We start from the raw sequence: 23,700 nt of genomic DNA, 5'->3' as shown, positions 1-23,700 counted from the left end.
AAAAGTATATGTGAACTGCTGTGTGGAAAGTGAATTTGCTCTGTAAATCTTCACCCAAATCACAATAAAAAAAATAATAATAATTTAAAAAAAAAAGAAAAGTGACAAGTTTAGCCAATCAAGTAATAGTTTTCCATGGGATCTCAAATAGCTTTTCGTGTGAAATTTTTTCACTGATGGTGTATGGTTAAAAAAAAAAAAGACGTGTCCACAATAAAAGCACTATGTATAAGATTCCATTGAATTAAAATACTGATAACTTTATATCCATGAGGAAACAAATGAAAAGATAGCCTCAACATATTAATGATTATGTAATAGTGATGAGAATTTAGGTAATTCATTATGCTTTTTTATTACTTTTTACAATGATTATGCTAGGAGAAAACAATAAAGTGACTTTTATTGTGAGGGGAACCATAACAAAAAATAAATCTAAGTGGTGATAGTTCTTTCTTTTTTCTTCATTTTGCAGTTGTGCCATATTGATTCCCAAACTGATGGTGGAATCCCCTCTTACTGTTTTGCTTTAATGGTGATGTTTTTTCTACAACAAAGAAAACCCCCTCTTCTTCCTTGCTTACTTGGAAGTTGGGTAAGCATGAGTTTGTTATGTGTGCATGCATATGTAGTTTGCTCTTGCAGAGTGCTCTGCTCAAACATTTTTAAGTGGGAATTCTGGTTTGTCTGTTTGTCCATCTTTTTTTAAAAAACAATAATTTTTCCACTACCAATTTGGAATGCCTTTTTATATAGATTGAAGGCTTTGACCCAAAAAGAATGGATGACTTTCAGCTGAAGGGCATAGTAGAAGAGAAGTTTGTGAAGTGGGAATGTAATTCAAGTAGTGCAACTGAGAAAAACTCAATTGCTGAGGAAAACAAAGCTAAGGCAGACCAACCAAAAGATGATACCAAGAAGACAGAAACAGACAACCAAAGTAATGCCATGAAGGAAAAACATGGCAAAGTAAGCTTTTGTTTTGTTTTGTTTTTTGTTTTGGCTTTTATATCTGTAGAATTTGTAATGCCTTCTATTAAAGCTATTTTGATAATCGATGGACTGACTGACTTTGAGCAAGCCTCTTGGCCTCATTTTCCTCATCTGTAAAGTGAGGGGTTGATCTGGTTTAGTTTTAAGTTCTGAGATTCCCTAATGAATTTATACTTCATTTGAAGACTTTTGTTGTTTCATGTGAAGATACTTCTTTGTATCTTTTTTCATCTATATAAGGAAAAGTTAACTTTAGGAATTGGGCTCTGATCAAAACTTGAGCACATGAAAATTATATTGCCAGATTGGTAGAGAAATAAAGGCCTTGTGTTCCAGAAGGGGATGGCTTGATTATTTAATCACTCTATATTCACTTATTAAGGATCTGCTATATGCCAGGCATTATCTCAAGTGCTAGAGATGTAAAGATCCGTAGACATGGTGGATTATGTCCTCTAAAAGCTTGTAGTCTTCTCAGGTAGATAGATGCATAATTACAGAAATGTCAACATTTGTGAAACCAATACTCTAGCTTTATTGAATTATTTGTAGTTCCTTGAACTATATCTCTAGTCCATTGAACCCTCCCTGTTTCCTAGACTATTTTCTCTCTCTGCATACCATCGATACTTAATCTCAGCTAATGTTCTTGCTTGTTATTACTTGACTAATAAAATTGAAGCAGTCAAAAAGAACTTCTACACATTCCCACTGTCATCTACCATCATCTTCCTTCATATATTTCTGTCTGCTTTTTTTCATAGAGGAGCTTCCATGTTCCTGTCTAAAGTCTTTCTTTATTTGTACATTTAATGTCATCTTTTTCTGTCATTTCGGAACATTGCTGTAGCAATTCTTCCTTTCTCCTAAATTAACTATTTTAAAATTCTGTAGTTAATCAAGCATTTATTTCTTTCATTTTTCCTATCTTAAAGGAAAAGCTTGATACCACTTCCACTATTAGCTACCACCCTATTCTTTGCTCCTGTTTGTAGTAAAACTCCTGAAAACAATTGTCTATAATCTCTGTTTCCAGTTTCTCTCCTTCTGTTTCCTCTTAATTCACTTCATTTAGGCTCTCTCTCTGCCAAAATTTGTATCATTTAGGTCAACAGTATCCTCCTCATTGCTAAATCTAACTGTCATTTAAAAAAAAAAAAATCTTTTTTGACTTATTAGCAACACTTGCTAGTTGATTACTTCCTTCTCTGAAAAATTGGGACTTCAGGGACACTGTATCCTTGACTTTCCTCTTATGCTATTAGTTATTCTTTCTCAGTGGTCTTTGCTGGTTCTTCCTTTTCTCTCCAGGCTCTTAATGTTGAAGTGCTCCATTTAACCCTCAATCCCCTTTTTCTTCTATATCTATACTTACTTCCTTACTTATCCCATCCAGTCAGAAAGTTCTTAAGTAACATTTGTATGTTGATGCCTTCTAGTATGCATTTTAAATCTCCAGCCTGACCTGTCTCTCAACCTCTATAATTGTATATCCAACTGCTTTTAGACTTAGTCTAAAACTGAACTCTGATCTGCCCCTCAAACTTGTTTCACCTGCAGTTTTCCCATCTCAATTGATGGCCTTCCATCCTTTCAGTTGCTCTGTCAAAAACATTGGATTCATCCTTTACTTCTCTTTCTTTTCACACTTGGTATCTAGTCTACCAGGAAATCCTGTCAGTTCTGCTTTAAAATATATCCAGAATTTGACTACCTCTCAGCATCTCCACTGCTACCTTTCCAATTCTCCCTGCCATTACCTCTGGCCTGGATTACTACCATAACCTCCTAACAGGCTGCCCTGCATCTATTCTTATCCCCTAAAGCCTCTTTTCAAAACAGTAATCAGAGGTGTTTTTTTTTTTTTTTTTAGCTTAAAGTCAAATCATGCCCCCTCATCTCCCCTTCGCCCCTCCCCAAAAAACATTCATTGAGAATAAAAGCCGAAGAGTCCTTACTGGTTAGTTTTGTTCTAATCCTCTTTTAGTACTCTTTTCCTTTACCATAGCCCACACTAACTTTTTTATTTTTTGCCTTTAAAATGCTAGTCACATTCCTACCTTAGTACCTTTGCTGTAGCTGTTCCCTATTCCTAGAACAGTTTCCCTCTTCAAATCTTTGCTCAGATCACACCTTCTCAATGAGTTGCATCCTGACCACTCTATTTAACACTATGACCTTCTATTCTCATACTCCCAGTCCCTTTTACCATACACAACATTTTCTTTTTCCTACTACTTATCTTCTTCTAATATACTGTGTAATTAATTATTAAGTTTGTTATTTATTGTCTTCTTCCCCTAAAAAGTATACTCTATGAACGCAAGGATACATTTTTTTACCACTGACATACCCCAAGTCCCTAGAACACTGCCTGGAACATAGTAGGTACTTAATAAGTATTTGTAGAACTGAATGAATAAATGACTGTTTATGCTTTTATGCTGCCTAGTAGTGATCACTTTTAGTCTTCCTCTAGCTAATTCCTTCAGAATCTAGGTGTTACCTCTTTTGTAAAGACTAATTTAGAGGCCCATGTTAGTATGTGGCCTTTATTGTAATTGTTAAATTGTCTCTCATTGTGCTGATAGTCTATAAAGTGATGACCTTACTTTATTTAATTGACAGTATAGTGGAGTGATTAAGAACATGAACCCACTAGCCAAGTGGTCTTGGGTCAAATCCTAGCCCTATAGTATCTATAAAGTTGTTAGAATTTATATAGATAGATAGATAGATAGATAGATAGATAGATAGATGTATAACACATAATTGATAAAGAGTAAACATATGTAAGTGTTGGTTCTCATTATTTGGTGGCCCTAGCACCTAGCACAATGCTAATGACATAAGTTCTAAATAAGTGTTTGCTGAATTAAAGAGTTTTTTGAAAACCCAGAGCATTTACTAGATTTTTTAAGTAATTACTATAATGAGAAACTGTCATAGTTTTTCCACACAGTGGTTTTTAACCTTGGCTGCACATGCATATCATATAGGGAGCTTTAAAAACTTCCAGTGCCCAGGAGATAAACAACTACAACAAAAAACCCATTGCCTTTGACTCTGAAAAGGCTCACAATGAGCCTGTAGGACAAAGTAGAAGTGCTTGTAGTATTTCCAAGTTTATAAGTTTTTACATAAGCAATCTGCTGCACCAATCTTTCTCACAAAGAATGGGTAGGTTCAAACCAGCAACCTTTATGTTAGCAGCTGAGTACTTGACCAGTGCTCCACCAGCGCTCCTTCACCCAGGAGTTATTTCAGGTCAATTAAGTCATAATCTTGGGAGGGAGGTGGAAGGTGAAAGTGATGTGGGACCCAGGCATCAGTGTATTTTAAAGCTCCCAGGTGTTTTCTCATGTGCAGCTAATGTTGAGAATCACTGGTTTATGTATATATCCCAGAATTTTAGGAGTCAGTAAACTGGGACTGTGTTCCCAGTTCTGTCACAAACTGACTGCTTTTTGGCAAGTTATTTCTGTGTGCCTCAGTTTTTGAAAAGGTGATCTCTAATATCCTTTTTAACTGGAAATAATGCTATAGTTTTGTGAAGCTTAAATGAAAAGTATTTTTTCTTTTCCAGTCTCCTTTAACATTGGAAACACCAAATCAGGTATCCCTGGGACAGTTATGGTTAGAGCTACTAAAATTTTACACACTGGACTTTGCTTTGGAGGAGTATGTCATATGTGTACGAATAAAAGATATTTTAACAAGAGAGAACAAAAACTGGCCTAAAAGACGAATAGCCATTGAAGGTGAGATTATGTGTTGCGTTTCATTTCGAGAATATATTTTTGGGTGTGTGCCACTCCTCATCTGTTTCTAATACAATGTTATAAATCTCTTGGCTTTGTAGTGCCATATATGCTACTGTTGTTAGGTAACATCAAATCAGTTCTGACTCACAACAACCCTATGTGCAACAGAACAAAACACTGCCCACTCCTGTGCCATCCTCACAGTTGTTGTTATGTATGAGCTCATTTTTGCAGCCACTTGTGTCAGTCCATCACATTGAGGGTCTTCTTTCTTCTGCTGACCATCTACTTGACCAAGCATGATGTCCTTCTTCAGAGACCAGTTCCTTATGATAACATGTCCAGAGTCCATGAGATGAAGTCTCGCCATCTTCACTTCTAAGGAGTGTTTCTGTTATACTTCAAAACAGATCTGTTTGTTCTTCTGGCAGTCCCTGTCAGTATTCTTTGCCAACACCATAATTCAAAGTATCAATTCTTCTTTGGTCTTCCTTATTAATTGTCCAGCTTTTGCATGCATATGAGGTGACTGAAAATACCATGGCTTGGATCAAGCACACCTTAGTCCTCAAAGTGACATCTTTGCTTTTTAACAATCACAACAAACTAACAAACAGAAACCCACGGCTATCAAGTCACTTCCAACTCATAGCAACCCCCATTGGATTTCCAAGGTGGTAAATCTTAATGGAAGCAGATTGCCCATCTTCTTCTGCAGAGTGGCTGGTGGGTTTGAAACGCCAACCTTCTGGTTAACAGTCAAATGCCTTGGGCACTGTGCCACCAGAGCAATAGGTTGTCATTATATATTTTATATTTATTTCATAGGATTAATACTTAATTACAGGTCTCCAATCTGTAAATATGTTCATTAGGATAATTTTTCTATATACCTATATTTCTGTTTTTTAATTATGAAAATTTAAAGAAGTAGAAAAGAATAATATAATTGATACTATATGATCTTTTTGACTAAATTTATGACATATTATGTAAAAATACAATTTTAATACCGAGTTTCACAGTATCTTATAAGTATCTCATCTGTAAAATGTAGCTAAGGTAAAGAAAAAAAAAGAATAATTGATTGCTAACAAAGACATTTCTGCATCAAATCCCAAGAACTTTAAGATCTTTGGAGATACAGAAAAGAGTAAAATGACTTTTAAATCTGTAATCAAAAATTTAAGTTTTACAGCATTTCACCAACCTTTTATAGATAGAAAATTGAATTTCTGCCCATTGTTTTCATCTAGCCTACACATTCTTCTGCTCCCTTGGTCCCATGCTGGCCTTACCTATTGTGAATTCAACTCCTTGATGTTCTCAGACATATACTTAAGCATATGCTTACATCTCATCCTCTCTCCCTTATAATAAATAAATGAGCTCTGAAGCTTCCATGCATAATTTCTCCTCTTTATTTTTTTCTTCTTTGAGAAGTAAGTGGAAAGAGGTTAAGAGAAGCATTTTAGAACTTATGTATTTAGATACAGCGGAAAGTAACAGATGCTCCAGCTTTACTAATCTGAAGACTGGTCTATTCATGCTTTTATTTAGTGGTCTTCAGTAGTAAAGAACATTTGTATTGCTTTTGGGGTGGCACTGTTATTTTTTCCTAGGGAATATTTATATTTATGTTTGTGGATCAAAATTCTGACAACCTGAAAACATTTTTAGAAGTTTAGGAGCTCTGATAGCATAGTGCCTAAGGCACTTGACTGCCAACCACAGGTTGGCGATTCAAACCCACTAGCCACTTCTCGGAAAGAAGGCTGGGCAATCTACTTCCATAGTGGTACCACCTCGGAAATCCAAGAAGGGGTCACTGTGAGTCGGGTCTGACCTGACAGCACATAACAACAACAACATCATCATGTATTGCTGAGGATATAATTGATAGTAGCAAACCTATTTAGCCTAACATTTTTAAGCTGTGGATCAAAATTTAAATTTTGGTTTAACTTTCACTTCTTAAGTTTCTTCTCCCTCACTCCCTTCCTCTCTCCTTTCTATCCTTTCTACCTTTTTTTGTAATTTAACAATAAAAAAAAAAATCAGTGCCGTGGAGTCGGATCCGACTCATAGCACTCCTCCTTGGGTTTCCAAGGCGGTATCACTATGGAAGTAGATTGCCCAGTGTTCCTTCAGAAGAGTGGCTGGTGGGTTTGAACCCCCAGCATTCTGGTTAGCAGGCAAATGCCTTAGGCACTACGCCAGAGCTTACTAAAGCTGAATCTTAAAATCAGTACTTTTTAATTTGACACTTTGGGAATTTTAAGTTATGTTTTGTTTGTTTAAATTACAAGGAGTACGTAACTACATTAAAGAATACTATGACAAGAGGGGGGAGCTCTGGTAGCATAGTGCCTAAGGCACTTGACTGCTAACCGGAAGGCTGGCGGTTCAAATCCACCAGCCACTCCTCGGAAGGAAGATGGGGCAATCTACTTCTGTAGTGATACTGCCTCGGAAACCCAAGGAGGGGTCACTATGAGTCGGGTCCGACTTGACGGCACATAACAACAACAACAAAGACATGACAAGAGGGAGAACTTTAAATGGGTCCTGGAGCTTGAGGTTCTTCATTCAATGACAGTCAGTGTAAGCTTGTCCTATTATTATAGGTTCTTTTTCCAGCAGTTTCGTTGTTGAAACTTTGTACTTACTAAATTCATCTCTTCATCCATCCTCTCATCAATTGTCCATTTAGCTTTTTATTTTCTGGGAGAAACAAAGGAAAAAATGTTATTGTATTCCCCCTACTTAATTTTTAGGTACTCTCATTGAATCTTAGGTTAGAAAAACATTGGGAAAATGTACTCTGCTGACTCTTTAGCAGTTAAGATACATTGTGTAAACTTGGAAATACATTTTGCTAGTAGAGACTTAGCTATTGACCATTTTCTTTTTTACTAGATCCGTTTTCAGTCAAGAGGAATGTTGCACGGAGCTTAAACAGCCAGCTTGTTTACGAATATGTTGTGGAAAGGTTCAGGGCAGCTTATCGGTATTTTGCCAGTCCTCAGAGAAAGGGTGGAAATAAGTCTACAGTGGATTCCAAGAAAAAAGAAAAGGGGAAAATAAGCAATAAGAAACCAGTGAAGTCGGACAATATGGCAACCAATTGTTGCATTCTGCTTGGAGAAAGCACAGAAAAAATAAATGCAGGAAGAGATCTACTGGATAAATATGATGAAATGGAATGTACATCACAGAGATGTATTACTGACAATGTTTCGTTGGTGAATGAACTAGATTTGGCTGGACATGGACAGGAATCTTCATCTCTCATTACCAGTGAAGGCAGTCAATTAGAGCCAAAATCAGTTAAGAAACAGAATGATTTATCACCCTCAGAAACTTATGTGAAAAAGGAGCTCAGCCAGTGTGATTGCAATGAATATAAGTCCCCTGACCCAAGTGAATCTGCCACTACTGGGTGCAGGTCAAATTTAGAAACACAGAATTCACTTCAGATTGCGTGCGCTGACATGTCTGCTACCTCTTGCAAGTGCAAAGCTACAGAAGATGCTTCTGACACTAATGGTGATGATATCCTCCTCACCCAGGAATTATATTATGTGTTTGATAAGTTTATTTTAACCTCTGGCAAGGTAGGATATAGTTTGTAAATAATATGTAAAATTTTGTGATTGTTATATGACTGTATCTCTCTATATAGTTGTTACATTCAGAAATAACTCCTGTGATGACAGACTATATTGTTTTGGAATGATATTTCAGTATATGTTTGTCTTTTACTTGTGTTTTTGCGTTTAGTTGTCTTTAAAGAATGTATATAAAGCCCCAGTTTGTTTCGGCACTCTATTACTAGCTTATTTGCTTTATTTTTTTTTTCAAGTAGCAAAGTATTCATTAGATAGTTTATTAAAATTAGTTTGGCACATGCAGCATATATTTTAAATTTTACTTATTTTTTATACTTATGATAATTATTTTTCTTCCAAAAGGGAGAAAACAAAGCTATGAATTCTAACAGTATTCTATTGTAAAGATTTTGTTTTTTTTTTTTTTAGAAGGTGTAAACATAAAATATAGTTGAGGGAGAAATAAGATCAGGAACTCAGAAAGAAGAGTCTAGATTCTGTCTCTGCAATGAGTTTTCTCTTTAGATTTTGGCATATCTCTTATGAATTTGTAGCAGTCTTAACTTTTTTACATTTAAGTGGGATTATCTGAACCATAGCTTTTAAAATTGTATAAAAAAATACTCCACTGAATGGAAAACAAGCAACAACTGCTTTGTTTATGAAAGAATGTTTTGGCTAAGTTACATTGCTTTAGGTGCAATGGACATAATGGAAATATAATTATCAGAATTCAGAATCTAAAAATGATGATATAGATCATGTGTAAACAAAGTAGAATATTAAAGTCATCATTCTTATTGACATACTTTAAAACTTAAGGATACATCTGTAGCATGTTATTTAAGTTGCAGCATTTAGGGAAGATAGACTGGAAAGGATGAAATAAATGGCAGATCTTTAGAAAAACCTTAGTTATATAATTGCAATTCGTGATTTATAATTTCCTTGTAACTGTGTCATTCTTTTTAAAAAAAAAAATGTTTTGAAGAGCTGACAGAAATTCCTATAGTACTGTTAATTAGCACACAGTTCACTATTACGAATGGAAATTTCTGTATCCAAGATGAGACAGACTATATGACTACGCAAATATCTAGGCTAACACTGAAGGAAGAGGCAAACATTAGGATCTAGGCAAATTAGAATCCCACTGCCATGAAGTCGATTCCTACTCATAGTGTCCCATAGGGTTTACAAAGCTGCATCTTTACGGCAGTAGATGGCTTCATCTTCCTCCTGCAGAGCACCTGGTGGATTTGTACCACTGACCTTCTGGTTAGCATCCAAATGCCATAACCATTGCACCACCAGAGCTCCATAGGCATTTTACAATAAAGAGATAATATTCTTCAGTAACATAAATGTTTTAACTAGGTGAGTTACTTTTTTACTTGGGATAATTTTTAGCCACTTCATTGGTGGTCCGTTTGGCATACATTTCAAATGGTGGTATAGGGTTTCGAGTTCAGTTAGTACTGTTGGTAAACGTTATTCTTTATATGAAGCCAAATTGGTTTTAGAGCTACATCCATAGTTCAGTCTTGTGGATGTCATGCAATAAATTGAACCACTTAGCTAAGGTGGGTTTTTGTAATTGACTGAAGATAGAAGATGTTTAGGTGAAATGAAAGGCCCCACTTGAAATTTCTTTATAAACTATTTTGTTGTTTCTCAGTATATTGAAAATATAATGCATATATTTCCCTTTTACTTTAGTTGAGTGGTTAATGTATTTGTTTAGGATTTGATTAGGTTGTTTGAATTAACTCATAACATTTTGTATCTCCTTATTCTGCTTAGGTTTCCTGTACCTTACATTTTAGGGGACTTTAATCCTAGCTAATTTCATTTTAGTAAGGAAGAAAGTTAAAATGGTAGACTAAAATAAAATAGGTTTTTTACATTTAACTATGCATTTAATTAAAATGCTTTCCTTAACTTCTGAAAGCACAGGCTATCTGAATTGTACAGAAGATTCTTTGGACCTGCTTTGTGACTTATATTGAAGTCCCTTAAAGTGTAACTTTTATTTTTATAAATATAGATTATTTTTTACCTTTGTATAGCCACCAACAATAGTATGCAGCATCTGCAAAAAGGATGGCCATTCAAAAAATGATTGCCCAGAAGATTTCAGGAAAATTGATCTAAAACCTCTTCCACCAATGACAAACCGGTTTCGGGAAATACTGGATTTAGTGTGTAAGAGATGTTTTGGTAAGTTTTTTATTATTAGAACTACTGAGACTACATTCTTTCTTAGATTTATTTATTTTCTAATTTAAACATGATTTGTTTACATTTCATTTTGGCAGAGATTTTTGAAAAAGTTTAGAGACTCAATCATAGATATTTATTAAATGCCTACTATGTACAGGGCACTCTGGTAAATAAATACCAGGGGAAAACAGAGCTCATTCTAGTTGCCGTCCCACTTGAATTCAACTCCTGGCAACCCCACATATGTCAGAGTATAACTGTGCTCCATGGGATTTTCAATGACTGATTTAGGTTACCAGGCTGTTCTCCCAAGATGCCTTAAATCTGCAGACCTTTGGTTAATAGCCAAGTGTGTTAACCATTTGCAGCACTTATGGACTCCACTGTGTCCATATGTAGTGCTTTCAAGAAACTTAGACTCTGGATCTGTGCTATCTACTATGATGGCCACTAGCCCCATGTGGCTATTTAAATTCAAATTAAAGAAAATTAAAAATTAAGTTCCTCATTCACCACTAACCCCACCTTAAGTACTCAATAGCTATGTGTGGCTAATGGCTGCTGTATTTGACGGTACAGATATAGAGCATTTCCATTGTTGCCATGTTCTTGGAAAGCACTGTTATCGACACGTGTGTAAATTGCCGTAATTGAAAACAGAATGTGTTACATGCTGTAATAGTATATGAAATGCAGTGCAAACCATTTTAAGTGGGATTAATGTGTGACAATTGAAGTGGACTTTGATTTGCATTTTTGCATATGGAAGGTTATGAGTAAAAGCTTAGAATGCATATTAGTTTGAGGGAATAATACCCTTTGATTTGGTAGGTTACAAAAAGGGCAGTAGAGGGAGATAGGCTATAAAGGTAATTTGGAAAAAACCTTGAATATGTTTATTCAACAAACACTTAATGGAATACCTGGGATACACCTTCACTCAGCAAACATTTATGGATTACTAGTGTCCTAGGTAAGATAAAATTTCTTCTGCTATCTATTATATTTCATGTCTCAGTGCCATCGTTTCTTCCTGCCCTTCCCCCAGGAAACTACTGCTCTGCTTTCTTTCACTGTAGATTAGTCTTCTAGAGTTTATATAAATAGAATATAGACTTTTTTTTTTGGCTGCCTTCTTTCACTCAGTGTTATTTTGAGATTCATCTGTGCTATTGTGTGTATCAGTGATTCATTCTTTTTTATTGCTGAGTAGCATTCCATTGTTTTGATGCAGCACAATTTATTTATCTATTTATTTGGGTTGTTTACAAATTTTGGATACTGGCAGTATATCTGCAGTGCAAATTTGTGTGCAAGTCTAGTTCTGGACATATACTTTAATTACTTTTGGATATATATCTAGGTATGGAATGCCTAAGTCATGGCGCATTATTATTTTTTTTTAGGGGCTTTTTTGAGATACATTTCTCTTATGTTTGTTTTATTTATGCAGTCTTTCGTTTATCTAAGTATACACTGATAGATATTTATTTTATACTTTGGGTTATGATCCAATATTACTTTATTTTGTTGCTCAAAATTATTCCAACTTTGACCATTGGGAGCTCTTTTAGTTCATTCCTATGTCTCTTTGACATATTCTCATCAATGTGTTGTTGTTTTAGCATTTTCTTACTTTCTGGCACTATAAACTGCTCTAGGCTCATCTTGTATATTTTTTGCTGCAATTTTAGAATCAGCCATTTCTCCAAGGAGCTCTGGTTCCTTTTATTTAGAAATCAAGGTCTGGGTGCTGGGTATGGTTGTTGCTATTGGGGTGTAGTTGCTTCTAGTCCCTCTCTCAGCTGACAGACTAATATACAAGAAGTCCCCGGGTCACCAATTTCTGCCTTACATACAACCTGTAGTTATGAACTAACCCCTGTAAAACCTATTTATTAAAAATTCGGGATATATACAATGGTTTGTAATAACAAACAGGCACCACTTTGCAAGATGCATCAAACATTATTAATATTATTGTATTATTAAGTTATAGATGTTTTAGTGTATCTGGAAATGTTTCTTTAATGGTTTTGTGTTAGAAAGATATGCTGTATACTGTATACTAAGACAAACATTTGACTAACTGACGTTAGCTGAGAACTGTTCTAACTGTTCCAGTTTATATACAAATTAAACTTAAAGACAGATTTAGGAATGGCATTCATTTGTTATCGGGGGGCTGCCTGTACACATATCTATAAATATTTCTGTATGTAACCATCTGTATCTATTTTAAGCTAAACACAGGTTTATACTGATGCCTCCACCTCTGGAATGACATATGGGTCATTCTAGCTTTTGCCCTTATTGATATGTAAACTCCTACTCCAACAGTGAGAAATCTAGTTTCCACCGTCTGCCATCTATTTACTTAATTGTTTCATTCCAATATATGTGTATAATAGTATCAGAATGTTAACCTGTATCCCATGGGAAATAACTTTATCAACTAGAATGCAGTGCTTATAAGCACTTTCTTTTGCCTTCAGTCTTATAAACTCCATTTTCAGAATTACTAAGGACACCATCTTTTGCCCCACTTCCTTGACTGAAGTTGTTTGATACATTTATAGTACTGTTGGATTCTTTTGTCACTGTCGGCATTCTATCCCAGGATCCTCAAACTCATAAATGATTTTTTTTTTAATTTATGTACATTAAGATTCTTTCTTTGTACTGCAAAGTGCTATGAGTTTTTATTGTGTATCTTCCATTATAGCATCATACAAAATAAGTTTATTGCCTTAAGAAAATCGCCTGTGCTTCATTTATTCAGCCCTCCTTCCTCCTCCTGAGTCCCTAGTAAACACTTGTATTACTTTTTATTTTTTAAGATAAATATTAATTTAATTAAATACAGCAGATTCCTAGTAAATTACTGCTTTGTTCCTATTTACAGTATTAATGTTGGGTCTGGAGAAGAAAAGGCTTTTGTTTTTAAGGACCATATATATAGTCTTATTTAGAAAAAAATAAGTTGAATATGAATGAAATAACTGGAAAATGAAAAAGTATAAAATCACGTGCTAGACTATGGGAAAGGCAGTTTGGAAAACTAAAGAAATTCAGTTAAGGAAAGTTCATTGAAGGCTTTGGTTAGGCAAAACAGTTTATAGATGAGATGTAAAATTTGATCAGACATTTGAGAGAAGTGTAAGGTTTGAATGGACCAGGTGCCTAGTGTAAAATTACAAGTATAGTCTTAACAGGAGTGTAGGAATGTCACAGGGTAAAGATCAAGATGAACAGTCCAAGGGTGATTCCTGTGAAGTAAAGGTCAGAAATGCCTCTACTTTCTAAACTTTTTAACAATTCTGACACCGATTGTCCCTCCCATAGCACTCCGCTTTTCTGCTGAATTTGATAATTCATTGCAGTGGCCACACAGAACTCACAAACAATACAATAATGGGGTTTCTTAGGCAAGTAACAGGTTATAATTCAGAATCAGAAATAACTCAGGATACAGTTCTTCAATCAGTTCAACCTCTTCTCAGCTATACTACAGGCAGGCCTCTCTTTGGACCTCACGGCTCCCTTGGCCTTTGCCCTGCTTGGCAGGTGTTACAAAGCTCTTCTAGCTCTGCTGATAAGTGCCCAGAGGCATCTGATTCCACCAGTATGTCTCCTGCCTGAAGGATCTGTATGAATCTGGAAGCCCACTGTGATGTCTCCTTCCGTGTCTCACCATTTCAGCAGTGTTACAGCTCTGTCTTTTGGATTGAGGAGATTCAGCTCAGGGATCTCAGATGTAAAGGACGTGCTACGCTCCTGGCCTTCTTTCTGGATGGTAGCGAGATTCTCCCCTTCCCACATCTGGAATGGCTCATTTTAAGACAGGGGATGCAAAACTGACCAATTCCCATGTTAGGGTTCCATACACCTTATTTGCCTGGTCCTACCCTACAAGGGTGCAATGCACCTACCTTATTTACATTATTTACATTATTAGAAATTTATCTAATCCTCGTGGTGGGCAGCAATCACTTCACATTTGCATAGTACATCCAGTCATTTGGAGGGAGTTACAAAGACTATGGCTAGAAGGACTATATTGAGTAATTCACTGTACCACAAGGAGGAATAAACTGTCAAGGTTATTGGGGAGAGTGAAATGTCTGAATAAAACTGTTGAAGATAGTTTGAAGAAGTAAATATATGTTGGTGTTCATAAGGAAGATGATTGTGTAAAATGTACATAGTTATTTATAGATTATTTTATGCTGCCCCTCTTCCCTTCCCCAGTAACATGGTTTTAAAATCAGAAAATTCAACAAATAGTGAAGAAACTGTTAAAAAAAAAAAAAATTAGGGTAAAAAATTGAAGATGTTTTCAGATTCTTTTCTTACTTTTTCTCTCTCTCTCTCTCTTTTTTTTTTTTTTTTTTTACTTAGATGAGTTATCACCACCTTTCTCTGAACAACACAACAGGGAGCAAATTTTAATTGGTTTGGAAAAGTTTATTCAAAAAGAATATGATGGTATGTCATAGGGTAAAACTTAATTGCTATGGCTTTTGTAGTTCCCTGGTCTTGAGTTTTGTTCATGTATTTTAAAATATGTTTATTGAATGTTATGTGTTAGATACAGTGCTAATAAGACAGGTAAAACCTGTTCTCACGAACCTTATATTCCAATGGGAGAGTTGACTACTATTTAAGCCTATAATGTAATGTCAGGTATCAATAAGTGCTATGAAGAAATGTACAAGAGATAAGAGGACAGCAGTGATGGGAGTGTAGGTCAGGTCTCTCTGATAAGGTCACATTTGAGTAGAGCCTTGAAGGACATAATAGAGCAAATTATGTGAATATCCAGTGAAGGAACATTCTAGTGAGAAAGAATGGAGATGATGAAGACCCTCAAGACTATATTATCCTTGCTGTTTTTGAATAACAGCCAGGAGTTCAGTGTGGCTGGAGTGGAGTGGAGTGAGTGAGGGAAAGGGTAGTAAAAAGATAAGGTCGTAGAGGTTTGGATTGGATCATTGGGACCTTATAAATGGTATAAGGGCTTTTATTCTGAGTATCTAATGAGGCTTTTGGAGTTTGTTTTGTTTCATATTTTGCAGAAAAGTGACATGATTTAACAGAATAAAGTGTAGGGTCATGAGAGCAGAGGCAACCAAAACATTTAGGAGGGTGTTGCTTAAGTCTAAATGAGATACAATAGTGATTTTGAGTAGATTCGTTTCAGAGGAATACATAAGAAATGGCCAGATTTTATATATTTTGAAGTTAGAACTGACAAGACTTGTTGATACATTACATATGAGAGATGAGAGAAAGAAAGAATGGTTTCAAGGTTTTTAACCCCAGTAGTTGGATGGTGCTGTTAACTGAGATGGCAAAAAAAAAAAAAAAAAGAAAACCGAAAAAAAATGTAGAGGGAGGAAAAGGTTTTGGGCATGGCAGTTAGGAATCAAGTTCTGTGGCCACTTGTTTTAGAAAAAGATGAACAGCTGTTTTATAATCAGAATGAATTTCTACTTTTAAAAGATCTGTTATATGCTAAGGCTTCTAGGCTTTTTGGTTTTTTTTTTAAATTATATTTGTTAGTGTATAAAGTTTTGACCAAATCTGAATCCTTGTTATGTTAAAGTCAAGATTATTTTTATTTACTGATGAGCATAACTTCTTTTATGCTTGTCAGTATTCATGGAAATTTTAAGTAGACCTCAAAATTGTATGTTGTTGTTGTTATGTGCCATCAAGTCAGACCTGACTCATAGTGACCCCTACTTGGGTTGACGAGGCTTAAATTTTGAAAATATAGAATTTGTTATCTAAATGAGTAGTCTACTTAAGAATTAATAGAGAAAATCTAATACTTTTAGGTACAGCGTATTTGAAGTTGTTAGTGAATGACACTATGAAGAGATAACTCATAATTTATGTCAAGTAGATTGATCACTTTTTTTTTTTTTTTTTTTTTTTAATTGAGCTTGTTGTGTACCATTGAGTTGCTTCTGGCTCCTAGTGACCCTATAAGACAAAGTAGAACAGACCCACAGGGGCTGTAATCTTTGTGGAAGCACATCATCAGGTCTCTTCTACTGTGAAATTGTTAGGTGATGAGTTTGAACCACTGACCTTGTGGTTAGTACCTGAGAGCACTTAATTATTGCACTACAAGAGCTCCTGATTGCTCACTTTTGGGAGAAGAATAAGGTTATGTTTATAAAATTACTTGAATTGTGCCTTAAAAGAACAGTTTATTTCCAAGAGATGTATTTCCAAATATCGATCTTAATTTTTCTAGTGATACTGAGACTAAAAACAAAAAACAAATCTGTTGCCATCAAGTCAATTCCAGCTCATAGCCACCATATAACATAGAGTAGAACTGTCCCTGTAGGGTTTCCAAGGCTGTAAATGTTTACAGAAGCAGACTGTCACATCTTTCCACCACAGAGTAGCTAGTGGGTTTGAACCACCAACCTTTCAGATAACAGCTGAGTGCTTAATGACTGTGCTATTAGGACTCCTTAGATCAATTGAACAGATAGTTTATTTGTAAGGGGCTAAAGGACTTGATGACTGGATGTGGAAGTTGAGAGGAGTTAGTTAAGGACAGCACCCATATTTCTGACTTAAGCCACTGAGTAGATGATGTAGATGATGGAATTGTTCACTGAGAAATGAAAACTCAAAACAGTTGCCCTTGAGTTGATTCGAACTCATAGTGACCCCATGTGTGCAGAGTAGAACTGTACTCCAAAGGATTATGATGACTGTGACCTTTTGGAAGGAGATCGCCAAGCCTTTCTTCCAGAGTGTCTCTAGGTGAGTGCCAACTGCTAACTTTTCAGTTAGTAGTTGGGTGCTTAACAGTTTATACCATCCAGGGACTCCTGGTAGGTTTGGGGTGAAGTTGATTGATTTAGTTTTTGACATGGTTGAATTTATGATGCGTATAGAAACATGAAAAAGGCAGTTAGATAACATGCATATAAGAATTTAGACAAAAGATCTAAGCTTGAGATGGGTGTTTTGGAATTTCTCAGTTTATCTCCAGTGATAGGTAGGTAATTTAAACTATAGGACAAGATTACCTTGTGTTAGACCATTAATAGATAATAGAAGACTCCTCTTTCCTACCAATTATAAGACTTTTGACTTTTGTTTTTCTTTGCTTAGAAAAAGCAAGATTGTGTTTATTTGGCTCTTCTAAGAATGGATTTGGATTTCGTGATAGTGATCTGGATATTTGTATGACCCTGGAAGGCCATGAAAATGCAGAGGTAAGAGTATTTGGAGAGGGATTTGGAAGTTATTTTATTCCAATGATGGATCTATTTTCAGTTTCTCATGTGCTACTGGTAAAATATATGGTGGTGTTCTTTGTATCAATGTACTACTAGCAATAGCAGTGTTTGAAATGTTAAAAGTATTAGCATTGTCAATGTAGAAGACATTAAAATGTTAAAATTACTGTTTCAGTAATTTTTTAATGTAAAAGCCATGTCACTGAGAGTTACAAATGCTTTGTAATGATTTGTGGGAAAATGTTGCCATACTAGAGTTGGAATTTTTTCATTAATGAGAATTGATGCTTCAGTCCAGTTGTGAACACCGATCTCACATACTCTGTCCTACCATATCTCTTCCACTAGATGATATCTTGTATAACTATAGATAGAAAATGCAGATGCCCATCTAATTTATAAATGGGTTTTATTCTAAAAAGTAATTATAGTTTTTGGGTACTCAGAACATTTGTAACATAGAAGCAATGTTACAAATTATCCATAGATTTCTAGGAGAGCTTTTAGAAGCTCATTTTGGGTGGGAAGGGAAACTAACATTTATTGAGTTCCCAGCCTACACTTTTACATACATTATCTCACTTCATTCTTAAAACCACCTTCTAGGTAAGTATTATTTCCCCCATGTTACAGATGAGGATACTGAGGCTTTAAGAGATAAAGTGACTTGCCCAGCTATATATAGTAAGTGTTGGAGCCGGAATTCGTACCCAGGTCTGTCTGACTCCAGAGCCCATGCTCTTTCCGTTATATCTCACTGCCTCTCTATAATTTATTTAACCCATAATGTAGCTGAAATATAGTACTAATAGTACTGTAGAATCTAACCACTACTTTCTGAAATGAAAAACTTTCTGAGTTCCACCATAAGATGCCAGGAACAGACCTTCCCCGAGTGTAGTCTCAGCAGTGAGAATGGGAAATTATGCATTCCTTTGTGTACCAGGTCTTCAGTGGGAGTGAGATTGTCTAAGTTCCATAGAGAAAGGGACTGATTGGAAAGGGAAGAAGTGTCCCAGACCTTCCTAGCAGCAAGTAGAAAAGCAGGGAGGCCCTATAATTGCTCAGTCATTTTCCAGGATAGTTACAGGTTTCCCCTGCTATTTGAAAGCAGGGCATTCCTATGAAACGTTTCCTAAGCCAAAATGGTGTAAAGTGAAAAAGCAATTAACGTTAATTTACATGGGAAAAATTTTCGAGTGTTACCAGACCCCAAAAATAATCCACCAAAAAAATCATGCCAAGTAACACACAAAACCTCAAGTAAACTAACATAGACACAGGTAAGAACGATGACAGTTTGATGCGAGATGCTGAGTGTAATTTCTGTGAAGGAGCTTGGCTGTGCCACACTAGCTGCTAGAGGTACGCACTACCTCTTTAACGGCTTGCTGCGAAAGAAACGCTGAATGCTAGTTTTGCTTTTCACCTTTTTTTTTTTTTTTTTGTAAAAATGAAAATCCTCTTCAGATTTCTTTCAATTAGTGAAAATAGGTATTGTAGGTCTTTTATAAAAGCACAGTGGCATAAAGTGAACTTTCAGAAAGCAGGATATACCTATGTTGATGTTTATGTTTCAAAATAGGGACTGCTTGCAAGATGGGGGTGAGGCCAAGCTTCTGTCATCTGTAGTGGTATCAGTATATATAGCCTCTGTTACATTATAAAACAATTCAGCAGATTAGTGTACCTGTGTATTTCTGAAATAGTTCTTTAAAAGAGTGATTTTTGAATTGTTAGACCTGGAGTAGAAATGGCAGCATTATAGATCCTTATTTCTGGGTCCAAGGAATTGCTTATGGCTTTAATTAACATCTTGTTTTATAAAGAAACTGAAAAATTACAGATACTTTTTTCTTTGTTCTCCTTAACTAACTTCTGGTTTGTGCCACCTACTGGAAAGAGGTTAATCCCCTCTCTGTTTTGAAGAGCAAGAATTGCGGGAATAGGAAATGATTTTTACCCAGGGAGGAGGTTATAGTTTTATATATCTTCTCTGTAAAATTTAATAATCAGACTTTTAATCACTAAAGGTTTGTATATTATAATCTTTACATTTGCATTGGATGTTTAAACCATGAAAAAGAATATGTTATTTTTTTTCAGATTATTCATAAATGAAATTTATAATTTAGCATAAATTGTATACCTTGAAATCCTCATTCTAAGCTGCATTGGCTATTGCTCTCTTTTATCTATATATTGGGGATACATAAAAGTGATTTTAATAATAAGTGTGAAGATTTGATGTATGTACCCTTCACCTTAATCCAGTTAATTTATAAGGTCATTATTCTTCCTGTTCCTTGTATTATGATTATCATTATCATACCAACTCTGCTGTTTCTGTGGTAGTTTTTAAAAAATAACACATTTGCAGAGGTAAGAATTTCTTTAAAGAGTTAGGTGCGCTAGTAACAGTAGGATTAGCTTTCTTTATCAACATGATGATAATAATAAATAGCTCACAAATTTTAAGGGCATGCTTTGTGCCAGGCATGCTGCTGAATACTTTATTTGTGCCATGCAATCTTCCTAACAACTATATATGGCAGGAGTTTATGATTATTGTGATTGTAGTGTCAGGCTCAGAGGAATGAAGGATTTCTTGGCATAGTGTTTAAAGCATCAGGCTGCTAACTAAAAGGTCAGTGATTTGAAACCACCAGCTGTTCTGGGAGAGAAAGATGAGGCAGTCTGCTTCCATAAAGATTTACAGCCTTGGAAACGTTATGGGGCAGTTCTACTCTGTCCTAAAGGATTGCTATGTGTCAGAATCAACTTCATGGTACTGGGTTTGGTTTTTGGATTTTCAGATTCACACAGCTAGTTAATACTTAGTTCAAGATTTGAATCCAAGTTTGTCTAAATTCAGAGCCTGTGTTCTTAATCACTGCAATGTTTTGCCCTTACTGAACCTATCTCTAGTTGTTTATTCACACATTGAAAATTATTCTCCTTTGTACTTCTCAAACTTCAAAGTGTGTGTGAATTTCCTGGAGGATCTTGTTAAAGGTAGATTATGATTCACTAGACTGAGGTGGGGCCTGAGATTTTGCAATTGTATCAAATTTCCTGATGCTGCTGCTACTATGTTGACCATCTTCTTTGAGTGTCAAGGTAATAGAGCTTTATGGCTGGAAATTTTAAATGCTAATATTAAATGCCTAGTTTAAAGTGTAATTTGCACAAGGTCATATTGAGTCAGACAAAGTATTCTTAATTTATTATTGCTTTTTTTTTTTTTTTTTTTAGAAATTAAATTCTAAGGAAATAATAGAAAATTTGGCAAAAATTCTTAAGAGACATCCAGGTATAAATTTTTAATTAACCTTTTAAAGCAAAAGAAAATATTTTTTAGCATTATGAAAATTATTTAACCTACTAATTTTTTTTTTTAATCAGGTTTAAGAAACATTTTGCCTATAACTACTGCCAAAGTGCCTATAGTGAAATTTGAACACAGACGAAGTGGATTAGAAGGTGATATCAGTTTATATAATACATTGGTAAGTTTCTCTTTATGAATAGGTCAGAAAGTTTCACTTTTCTGAATGTAGTTAACACATGTCATTTGAAAAATTTACAGATGATTGACTACATATCTTTATAATTAAAACTTTTAAATGTGTGTATTTTTGTTAGGTGCTGTCAAGTCATTTCTAACTCATAGTGACCCTGTGTACAGCAGAATGAAACATTGCCCAATCGGGTGTCATCCTCACAATTGTTGCTATTTGAGCCCGTTATTGCAGCCACAGTGTCAGTCCATCTTCTTGAGGGTCTTCCTCTTTATCCCTGACCCTCTACTTTACCAAGCATGATATTCTTGTTCAGGGACCGGTACATCCTGATAACATGTCCAACGTAGGAGAGACAAAGTCTGGCCATCCTCACTTATAAGGAGTATTCTGGCTGTACTTCTTCCAAGACAAATTTGTTTATTGTTATGGCCATCCATGGTATATTCAGTATTCATTGTCAATAGCATCAATTCTTCTTCGATCTTCCTTATTCTTTTTTTTAAATTGTGATTTGGGTGAAAGTTTACAGAGAAAATTCACTTTCCATATAGCAGTTCACATGTATTTTTGTCTCATGATATTGTCAACAATTTACCACGATGCAACAGCTCCCCTCCCACTTCCTCCCCATAGTTACCTCTTCCCTGTGTCCAACCTCCATCCACTCCTGCCCCTGGAGCTATATCCCTGTGCATACACAGCCCTTCTATTCTCCCATGATTGATCTCTCCAAGGAGTGTATCTACTTAGTGTAAATGTTCACCTCAGATCTTCCTTATTCTTTGTTCAGCTTTCACATGCATATGATGGCTTGGGTCAGGTACACCTTAGCCTTCCAAGTGACATTTTTGCTTTTAAAAATTTAAAGACGTCTTTAGACAGATTTGTCTATTACAGTACATTGAGTTCTTGACTGCTGCTTCCAATGGACAATGATTATAGATCTAAGTAAAATGAAATCCTTGATAATTTGAATCTTTTCTCCATTTATTATGATGTTGCTCATTGGCCCATTTGTGAGGATTTTTGTTTTCTTAATGTTGAAGTGTAATCCATACTAAAGGTAATAATCTTTCATCATCATTAGTAAGTGCTTCAAATCCTCTTTACTTTCAGCAAGCAAGATTGTGTCCTCTGCATATTACAGGTTTTTAATGAATCTTCCTCTCATCCTGATGCTGTTCTTCATATTTTTTTTTCTTCGTATCTTCATATTTGAGTAGTACTAAGAAAAAAATACTAACCATCTTGGTATTTCCTTCAGATTGAAGATTAGTTTTTGTTTGAGTTGTTTACAGGTATTTTGAGATTTAGGTTTATGTATATTGTATTTGGTGTATTGTATCTTTTTATCTGATTTGCTATACATTTAAATTTGAAATGCTCTCAAACATGTAATTATTTTTTAGGCTCAGCATAACACAAGAATGCTAGCTACTTATGCAGCTATTGATCCTAGAGTGCAGTACTTGGGATATACTATGAAAGTGTTCGCTAAGGTATTTATGAAAAAGTTTATGATTTGCTTTGTTATAAAATATCCATGGATAGTTAAAGTGAAACATACCGTTGTGAGATTTGTGAAAAATGTCTCAGTTTTGTTTACCTGAGCTTTAAATAAAAATGATACTCAATATGAGGTGGGTTAAATTTATACCAATTGAAATAGGATAGTTTTTGGTCTTTTTTCCTTTATGTGCTTTATTCACATGTTCAACACACTTGTGAATTTATCAGTAGTGAAATTTCTCAGTGCAACAATGATTTTGAATTCCAGGCATGAGAGTTGACCTATCATCTTACTTAGGAATCTGTGGGTTACAAAATCTGGTATTTGGGTTTAGTGGCAAATATTTGTAGCCAAGGAAATAAAGCAAAATCGTATCAATAAAAATTGTTTCTTATGTTATAACACTTATCATACTGCATTTTTTTTTTAAATTCCTAATTGTGTTAACTCCTTGAAGGCGGGGACCTCTATATCCCTGCTGACGGGCAGTGCCTGTTTCATGGTAACTGCTCAGGAAATATTTGTTGAATGAATGTGCTGGTGAAAGAATCTTAATAGAGAAATGACTGGGTCAGATTTTCATTTTGTAAAGCTCCCTCTTCCATCAGAAAGGCATATTTGTTCAGAAATTTTTATGTATCTCTTTGTGGACAGGGGGTACCTTAAGGGAAAAAAAAAAGCTTTTAGGCGTATACTACAAATCAGACTTGAGATAGTGACTTTACTTTTTTTAAAATGCATTTTATTGAAATAAAATTTATGTACAGTGAAATACACACAAAACTAAAGTGACATGGGTCA

At 35.2% G+C, this 23,700-nt stretch overlaps 1 protein-coding gene across 1 annotated transcript in view; it reads left to right on the top strand.

The window, feature by feature from the left end:
- TUT4 (terminal uridylyl transferase 4) overlaps positions 1-23,700 on the top strand; it is a 156,402-nt gene that overhangs the window by 85,788 nt on the left and 46,914 nt on the right. Inside the window, exons 9-18 of the mRNA XM_042781656.1 lie at positions 476-595; positions 757-969; positions 4,580-4,754; positions 7,677-8,374; positions 10,438-10,588; positions 14,993-15,079; positions 17,738-17,841; positions 21,121-21,178; positions 21,271-21,374; positions 22,799-22,888. Coding sequence (XP_042637590.1) covers positions 476-595; positions 757-969; positions 4,580-4,754; positions 7,677-8,374; positions 10,438-10,588; positions 14,993-15,079; positions 17,738-17,841; positions 21,121-21,178; positions 21,271-21,374; positions 22,799-22,888 — 1,800 coding nt within the window. The remainder of the gene's footprint in view (positions 1-475; positions 596-756; positions 970-4,579; positions 4,755-7,676; positions 8,375-10,437; positions 10,589-14,992; positions 15,080-17,737; positions 17,842-21,120; positions 21,179-21,270; positions 21,375-22,798; positions 22,889-23,700) is intronic.

This window comes from Orycteropus afer, unplaced genomic scaffold (genome assembly GCF_000298275.1).
Source record: "Orycteropus afer afer isolate SDZICR_OR568_19922 unplaced genomic scaffold, OryAfe1.0 scaffold00145, whole genome shotgun sequence".
Lineage (NCBI taxonomy): Eukaryota > Metazoa > Chordata > Mammalia > Tubulidentata > Orycteropodidae > Orycteropus > Orycteropus afer.
This window is presented reverse-complemented; position numbering and strand designations above follow the sequence as displayed.